Raw genomic sequence first — 8,199 nt, forward strand, 5'->3', positions numbered from 1 at the left:
TTTTAGCCTTCCCCTGTTTGCATGCTTGATTGTACAGTTTTCGCAGAGTGAATAAAATCGGTCAGAGCGTGTCTGGTTCTTCCAGTTGTCTCGTAAAAAAAGTTTGCTCTGATCCATTCATTTCATGTTTCTGTTGTTTCTGCTTCAAATGAAGAAACTTAACATTGGATCTCATGCTCCTACCTAACATTTTCCCCCCAGTATATAGTTACTGTAAATAAGTGCATGCCATAACATTGTGTGTGCGCGCGCGTTCACGTGTGAGTACTAGTAACATTTCACTTGTGTAATCTATGTAGTTTTCCAACAGCTTGCTGACATTGTCATGAATCTGGAACATGGCAAAGGCCTGCGATGTTAAAGTATCTATTTTCTGATTTTGCCCTGTTTAATGATTTGTGGTTTAGAGGATAGAATCAGTGATATTGATACCATGCACCCTATTGTATGTATTACCAAAGTATCACTATTTCCTATAGTTTGACATTTGGTATCCTTAAGACAATAGCCAACAATCAGTGGCTGGATACTCCGTCCTATACTAACTTAGAAGTCATGTTAAGTTGTTGCCTGATGACTTGTGCTTCTATGCTTGTTAATCATTTGGCGTCAAGCTAAACAGCTTAGATTATCAGCTATTGGCTTATCCCACATGGGGCCCACTTACAAGTGCATAATGTTTCATAAAATGGACTTATGGAGTATGCACAGCTGTTATTAACTGCATTGCTTTCATTCAATAGGGGGTGGTCTTGGTGTACTTATGGGACTATTTTTTGGAGCTTTGGAAAATCCAATAATGGCAGAGGAGATGACAGCAAGGCAACAAATAGTCTACCAGGCAAAACAGATGGGTAGGAAAAGTATGAGCCATGCTAAGACCTTTGCAGTAATGGGCTTGATTTTCTCTGCAGCTGAATGTGTCGTTGAGAAGGTAGATGCAGTGTGACATTTTTTTCTTCTTCCATTTATGAGCATTTCTGTAATTTTTTCTTACTTATTTGGACACTTTGAATCGTCATGTCCTGGCAGGCTCGGGCAAAGCATGACATTACCAATTCAGCAGTAGCTGGCTGTGTCACAGGAGGAGCTTTAGCTGCAAAAGGTATGTTTTTTTTTGTGACAACTGTTGATGAGAACCAACATTAATTTTTATCATGGATCAATTTATGCTCCCAAGAGAATTTCCCTATCTGCAATCGTTAGAGATGTTTTAGGTTGGCTTGGGGTGGATGGGCCGACATTTCTTTTTGGATGTAAGAAAGGAAGTAACCTACTAGGGCAAGTTGAAGGGCAGTCGTACTCATCATGTAGTCAGTGTGCCAGGCGAGCAGTTTTTGTCCCAAATTCTCTGATATGAGATTTCAGATAGTTTAGCCAATGCTATATGTCTGTCTGTATTTGGGAATTTAGAGATACTCATCATGTAGTAGGTGTGCCAGGTCAACAGTCTGTAGCCAAAGTTACTTACCTTGTCTACCCCTTGATTCTTCAAGTGCTTAGCCAAAGTTGTGATTGCTTATTTTGAAACCTTTTTTTTTGTCACCTTTGATTCAGCTATAAAGCAGTAAATCATAATAATGAGGACAACAGCACCGTGGATTACAATTAGCAAAGCACTCTAGCACCACTAGCAAATTCTTATGCTGTTGCTGGTTATGCAGCTCAACTTGATATTTCATCCATAATGGAATTGGTATTTTCCTTGCAGGTGGCCCTCAAGCTACATGCATCGGGTGCGTGGGTTTTGGTGCGTTCTCTGTGGCGATTGAGAAGTTCATGGAGCGATATAACTGAATCGGTGATGGAAACGTTGCATCCTATAAATCGAGTGATGCTGTCTTTCTAGCAAGCATTAGCAGGATTCAGCATTGGCCGAACAACTTTTGGTTTATTTTGCAATATTCAGTCGTTGGCATGTATGTACTCAGAGATGGCGTGACCTAAATTTTACGTCTCGCGGCTATCCATCGCACTGAGTAGCTATATTGTTTCTCCAGTCTGTAGCCAGTTTGATGTCATGGCATGTGGTATACGCATTTTGACTTATGCAATCTCGTAGCTAGCTGCATTTCTTCCTCCCATGATTTTGCTCTGCTAAATGCATCGCACTGAGTAGCTATATTGTTTCTCCAGTCTGTAGCCAGTTTGATGTCATGGCATGTGGTATACGCATTTTGACTTATGCAATCTCGTAGCTAGCTGCATTTCTTCCTCCCATGATTTTGCTCTGCTAAATGCATCGCACTGAGTAGCTATATTGTTTCTCCAGTCTGTAGCCAGTTTGATGTCATGGCATGTGGTATACGCATTTTGACTTATGCAATCTCGTAGCTAGCTGCATTTCTTCCTCCCATGATTTTGCTCTGCCAAATGCCATGACGACACGATTTTGGGGACATCACTGCGGTAAGGGAAATATGTAGTTCAAATGCAAATTTAAACATCTGTTTTCATCTGTGCCGTCACTAGCAGGGGTGTATCTTGTATCTTTGCTTCAGAGAAGCCGCTTTAACATATGTGTCTTGTATCTGTGTCTGTTGTCCATTGTTTTGAATGGTTTCAGAGAACTCTATTTGACCTTTCCTTTCCGGTTTAGTAGGCTCATCTCATTTTCTTGGTAATCCTCCTTTTCTAAAAAAAAGTCTCATTTTCTTGGTTTTTCCATATTATAAGTCTTATTTCACTTCTTTCCACCACATGTTCACACTCCAAGGAGTACTAGCAAGTATAATAAGCGAGGAGGACCAGTTCTCAGTCAATGCGATTACAGGCCAGTACACTTATCAAGGTGCAAACATGTGTTACAACATGAGCATCAAGAAAGAGGGCACGCTGGGCGATGTAAAACTACACCCAGAAATAACAAGTGCCAAATCTATCTCCTGCTAGTCTAGTCGTCGATGATGGAGATGAGCAGGGAGGCCTCCTCAGCATCGGGCCCCCGAGTGTCTGCAGCGAGGCAAAAGAACAGAGGGAGAGAGAGCAAATCCTGTCAGCTGAAACAATCGAGGCAACAACACAAGGATATGGCGGAACTGAAAATGGCAGATTGGCAGTGCACCTGAAGTGGGGAGGTTGGACATGATCTGCTTAACGAGCCCACCGCCGTTGGAGCTCGGCTCGTCGCCTCCCATCTCCTTCTCCTTGCCCTCGCCCTCACCGTTACTGTGATCAACATCTTCCCCGCTGCCGCCGTGGGTTCCATTGCCAGACATGGCCATGCCGATCTTGGAAGCCATGGCGCTCAGTATCCCGGCCTGCTCGCCGCCTTCGTCCTCGTCTTTCCCTTCCCTTCTCTCTTCCTCTGCTCCACGGAAGACTGTCAACCAAAGTTGCAGAGGCTGCGCGGCAAAGGCTAAAGTAAAAGCGCAGTGACTTACCAGCGGCCGGCGGGGAAGGAGACGAGCTGGACAGCAGCTTGTGGAAGATGCCATTGCCGGCCGCCTTCTCCGCGTCGCCGTCAGAGACAGCAAGCGCGTTCCCGTTGCCGTTGCCATTGCCTTCGCCGGTGTCCTCAGCGCCGCCGCCGCCGCCGCCGTTAGTAGCACCCGACATGGCCACGCCGATCTTGGACGCCATGCTGCTGAGAAACCCGCCCTCCTCAGCCACCGCCACCTCTGCCTTCCCCTCCACCGCACGACCAGCGCCGGCCTCCTGCTCTTCCTCTCGTCCGCGCTTCTTCCCCTGCGCCTCCTGCTCCCTCCTCTCCGCCTCGCCCACCGAATCCTCCATCACGAAAAAGTGCGTGTGCTACTGCTGCAGGAAAGGCAGGAACAGATCAGGTAATATCTTCCAGGAGCCGTGCCGCAGGAGGGATATATAGGCGGCTGGCGGGCACGCGTCCTGCGGAGGTGCCCACCATGGCGGCCCCTCGCGTGCTTGGCCTGGCTCCGCGTAGCCTGGCGCGCGGTGATTGGCTGGACGTTGCCGCGATATTTTTAAGGTCGCTTTGTGGATTGCGCTTTTGTTTTTCCGCTTCTCGATTTTGTGCACGCAAAACTTCCGGGCGGGGCCCGGAGGCAGCGACGTGCCCACGGCGCGGTGGCCAGTGGATCGCAGGGGTTGTCTGTGGGGATGCCCGGGACGGCGAGTGCCGAAACTATACTTTACTCCATGGGAATTGAGCGTCGGGGTCGGTCGGTCTTCACGTGTCCCGGGAATGGGAAGTGCAACTCTGTGAGCAACGGGCGGGTGGGGGTGCTGCATCTGAGGCTCGTAATGCTGGTGCCATGTCTATCCACACGAGAGAAGCTGCAGCGTACAGTGTGAAGCCTGATAGGTTGGTTGCGATGCTTAGCGTTGGAAGAGAAACTACTACTAGTACCGTACGGGTCTACGTTAGACACAAAAATCAGAGTGGCGCAGCGGAAGCGTGGTGGGCCCATAACCCACAGGTCCCAGGATCGAAACCTGGCTCTGATATGATTATTTTTTTGAATTTTTCTTGATTAGATTTGATACTTCTATCTGTTTCTTTTCCCTGGATTGAGCTTCGTTTTTTTCCCTCTCTGCCCGAATGGCTTGCTCGGTGCTTCTTCTTCCTTCTTCTCTAAAACCAACACGAGACGCTGAGACAGCATGCATGCATTTTCTCCTCGTAATACTACAAACTGTCAAGGATCACATGTGCGGCGCCAACACAACTGTCAAGACGATCGTACAAACGCGATGAGCAGAGGCGCCTGCGATATGATCGCATCGCCAGCTCCCAGGTGAAAACCGATTCCGCGGCGCTGATGTCGTGAAAATCATCATGTACAACTCGTGAAAATATTTGAAACAGCCCCCGGCCCTCCACCCTCACACACAGCGTTTGATTAGATTAGATTAGATTAACCCACCAACCCGCATCTGAATATTTGATCCCTCCCTGATTAAGCTGTTGATTTGCCGGAGGGAAACAGTTGCAGGCGTGCCATAAACTAGGGTTAAAGAAGCGTTTCCATCGGATCGTCACTAACCCATGCCATCACTAGTTAAATGAGGAGGGGGGAGGTCATGCTTCCGTCGCGTGCCCCTCCACCATCTGGACATGTTGTTGCCGTGCCCCCATCTCTCTCGCCGGAGCGCCCCGGCCCCTTATATGTACACCGGTGCCACCCTGCAGTGTGCGATCTCGTCGGGGGGCACCGGAGGTTGGTGCAGTGCTGGTTCTCGAGCTATACATATATATATATCTATCACCGTTTGGCTGCTTGTAGAAGGGGAGGGGAAGGAGGGTGGCGCCGGCCTGGATGGGGCGGCCGCCGTGCTGCGACAAGGCGAACGTGAAGAAGGGGCCGTGGACGGCGGAGGAGGACGCCAAGCTGCTCGCCTACACCTCCAACCATGGCACCGGCAACTGGACCTCTGTTCCCCAGAGGGCAGGTCGGAACCCTCTCCCCCGGCCGGCCGGATCCACGTCTGGCATCGAAATGGTGTTGGTTTTGCATGGTTTCTGGCTGATGTGTGTTGCGTCATGGATGGGTGCGTGCTGCAGGGCTGAAGCGGTGCGGGAAGAGCTGCAGGCTGAGGTACACCAACTACCTGAGGCCCAATCTCAAGCACGAGAACTTCACGCAGGAGGAGGAGGAGCTCATCGTCACCCTCCATGCCATGCTGGGAAGCAGGTGCGTCTCTCTGTGTAGTACCTGTACATGCATGTCATCCATCGCTTACTTTCTCGATTTTGTCATCAAGTTTTCGGTGAATGCGAAACTCTGCTGCTACTGGTTCTGTCATCATTCCTGCCATATATAAACTTTGCAACCATATACTCTAGCGTTCAGATCTTATAGATTTATGGAAGTTCTGAAAATCTCACGTTGGTTTATGACAGTTGATCATATACCGGAAATCACGTCCTACTTCTATTCAAGAATTTACTTCAGTCGTTCATTCAAATCAAAAAATAGAAACAAATGTAGTTTAATGCAGTGACCAGTCTCGTGTCTACGGTTCTTCTGAATATATTCTGTTTCCTGGGTAGAATGTACAGTAGTGAAAAGCTGAAAATTCGGTGAAGAACGGATCTGAATAGCTGTCTTAAATTGATAGTGTTTGTCAGAGAATACTCCACACCTGAGCGTAACATGAAAGTACGTGTACGTGTTGGGTGCATGCAGGTGGTCTCTGATCGCGAACCAGCTGCCGGGGCGGACGGACAACGACGTCAAGAACTACTGGAACACCAAGCTGAGCAAGAAGCTGCGGCAGCGGGGCATCGACCCCATCACCCACCGCCCCATCGCCGACCTCATGCAGAGCATCGGCACCCTCGCCATCCGCCCGCCACCGAGCGCCGCGGGTGCCTCCTCCTCCTCCTACCTCCCCGTGAACCCAGCGGCGGCGCCGGGGCTCCAGCCGCTGCACGACGACGTCAAATACCACGCAGTCCTGAACCAGCAGCAGCAGCAGGTCATCACGCTCCTCGACGCCGACGCGCCAGGGGCGGCGGCGTCCCCGGACCACCCGCTCAAGTGGAGCGACTTCCTCGCCGACGACGCCGCCGCCTTCGAGGCGGCGCCGCAGGTCGTTCTTGGTCAGTACCAGGATGCCGCGGTCGCTGGTGGCGGAGCACACGCGTATGGCGACACTGACAGTACTGCAGCCGATGGTGTCGGCGTGGGCGGGGAGGATAGCGCAGCGTCAGCGTTCATCGACGCGATGCTGGACAGCGACAAGAAGATGGGCGTGGACCAGCTCATCGCCGACCTGCTCGCCGACCCGGCATACTACTACGGCGGGGGCTCTTCCTCTTCGACGTCGGATCTGGGGTGGGGCTGTTGATCATTTATTTAACTAGAGGTTACATATCTTACATTGGGACGGCATTTAAACATATTTAGGGCATCACATTTTCGTTTGAACTTGTTATTGGTACTCCATGAACCCCGATCGATAATGAGCTGATTAAGCGTGCGTTTTTGTTTTTAAAAAATGATTAAGCGTGAGCTGATTTGATGTATTTGTGGCAATCGAACGGGTAGATGGTGTAGGATTTACTTTTTGATAAGTTCCTTTGGCCGGCTGATCCTTCCAGCATTTACACGGCGAAGTCGGTTTACATGAGGTTGTGTATGGTATGGGTCTTGAGCGATCTCCCACAGACGTGTGCATTTGGAGGAGTTAGGCATCTTTGAAGTGCAAGGTCTTTGCGTGGTTGACAACCAAATATCGCGTGTGGACGTCCGACCAACGTGTGACACGGGCTGCAGGACGAGCCGTCACCCTGCTACCTTTGCCTATAGAAAAAAAGACAATGTGGATCACATTTTCGGACATTGTGTCTATACGAGGGAAGTTTCGCATGGGTGTTGTGAGAGCAACTCTAGCAGACCCCGTATCCATCCCCACCCGGAAAATAACCCCCAAAATGCGGGTAGGGGCGGAAAAACCTGCCCGATCAGACCCCGCATATCGCCCCGGCCCTCAATTTTTTTTAAGGGGCGCGGCAAAATCTCGGCCCCAACCCGCGAATACACGGGTTTCCCGTCGCAGCTGCGGTGTCGTGCATCACAGAGAAGCAGTTGGCGGGAGGGACATTTCAGCCCGCGCGCATTTTCCCCACCCCCTTCCGCCGCTGACCGCCCTTGCTTCCGCCCGCCCGTCGCCGGCAATTTCGGCCAAATCTGCGGGCAGAATCGCGCCGCGGGGCCGTCCCCCACCCTCCCGCGCCGTCACGCTGCACCGACCCCCCGGATTCGGCGAGAAGAGCGGCGGCCTCGTCGCTGCCGCCGCCGGGGATCGGCCACCGTCGAGCCCGCCCCTCGTCGCCGCCCGGGATCACACGCCGCATCCGCCACCTGTTAGTGCGTATTTTATGATTTTTGCGAGTGAGCGGTATAGTTGATTGACGCGCCGGTATGCATGTAGATGGATTTGAGCCCATCCGAGAAGTTCTGGCTCACCGATTTGTCCGATTCGGACGACTCGGATGTTGAGACCATGCTTGCAAATTTTCGGCATCAGACATTAGTGATGGCGCTTGCCGTGAAGGAGCACGAAGACGAGAACCGGAAGAGAAGGCGAGGATCGACTGTCGGGCGTCTTTGCATTCCTCGGAATCGTCATCTTGGGAACGAGATGTTGATGCAAAACTACTTCACGGAGAATCCTACATATCCACCACACCTCTTCTGGAGAAGGTACCGAATGCGCCGATCTCTCTTTGTGAATTGTTCAAGCTTGCGAGGCAAAGTGCCGGTATTTTACTCA

At 50.8% G+C, this 8,199-nt stretch overlaps 3 protein-coding genes across 4 annotated transcripts in view; 2 read left to right on the plus strand and 1 right to left on the minus strand.

The window, feature by feature from the left end:
• The window catches only part of LOC123092425 (mitochondrial import inner membrane translocase subunit TIM22-4), a 3,888-nt gene extending 1,806 nt beyond the window's left edge, over window positions 1-2,082 (plus strand). The window contains exons 2-4 of one of the 2 annotated variants that reach the window (XM_044514196.1): window positions 741-934; window positions 1,033-1,105; window positions 1,712-2,082. In XM_044514196.1, the coding sequence (XP_044370131.1) occupies window positions 741-934; window positions 1,033-1,105; window positions 1,712-1,797 (353 nt within the window). In that variant the 3' untranslated portion in view covers window positions 1,798-2,082. The remainder of the gene's footprint in view (window positions 1-740; window positions 935-1,032; window positions 1,106-1,711) is intronic. The other variant, XM_044514197.1, reaches the window with a different exon arrangement.
• Window positions 2,083-2,703: 621 nt separating this feature from the next.
• LOC123092424 (hyphally regulated cell wall protein 3) lies at window positions 2,704-3,815 on the minus strand. Its single transcript, XM_044514195.1, has 3 exons — window positions 3,384-3,815; window positions 3,065-3,307; window positions 2,704-2,952 (listed from the first exon to the last, which is right to left on the minus strand). Exons 1-3 carry the CDS (start codon window positions 3,733-3,735, stop codon window positions 2,894-2,896), a joined length of 654 nt encoding a protein of 217 aa, XP_044370130.1. The 5' UTR covers window positions 3,736-3,815; the 3' UTR covers window positions 2,704-2,893.
• A 1,420-nt stretch (window positions 3,816-5,235) lies between these two features.
• LOC123094909 (myb-related protein Zm38) lies at window positions 5,236-6,945 on the plus strand (the record flags this gene model as incomplete). Its single annotated transcript, XM_044516780.1, is given in 3 exon segments — window positions 5,236-5,370; window positions 5,483-5,612; window positions 6,108-6,945. Coding segments are annotated over 3 exon segments (927 nt in total). The 3' UTR covers window positions 6,772-6,945.
• Window positions 6,946-8,199: the final 1,254 nt, after the last annotated feature.

Source organism: Triticum aestivum, chromosome 4B (assembly GCF_018294505.1).
Source record: "Triticum aestivum cultivar Chinese Spring chromosome 4B, IWGSC CS RefSeq v2.1, whole genome shotgun sequence".
Lineage (NCBI taxonomy): Eukaryota > Viridiplantae > Streptophyta > Magnoliopsida > Poales > Poaceae > Triticum > Triticum aestivum.

Coding starts and splice junctions, on each gene's coding strand:
- LOC123092424 (XM_044514195.1), bottom strand. CDS start 3,735: ATGGAGGATTCGGTGGGCGAGGCGGAGAGGAGGGAGCAGGAGGCGCAG. Junction 3,308..3,383: donor TCCTTCCCCGCCGGCCGCTG/GTAAGTCACTGC, acceptor TCCGTGGAGCAG/AGGAAGAGAGAAGGGAAGGG. Junction 2,953..3,064: donor GTCCAACCTCCCCACTTCAG/GTGCACTGCCAA, acceptor GCCTCGCTGCAG/ACACTCGGGGGCCCGATGCT.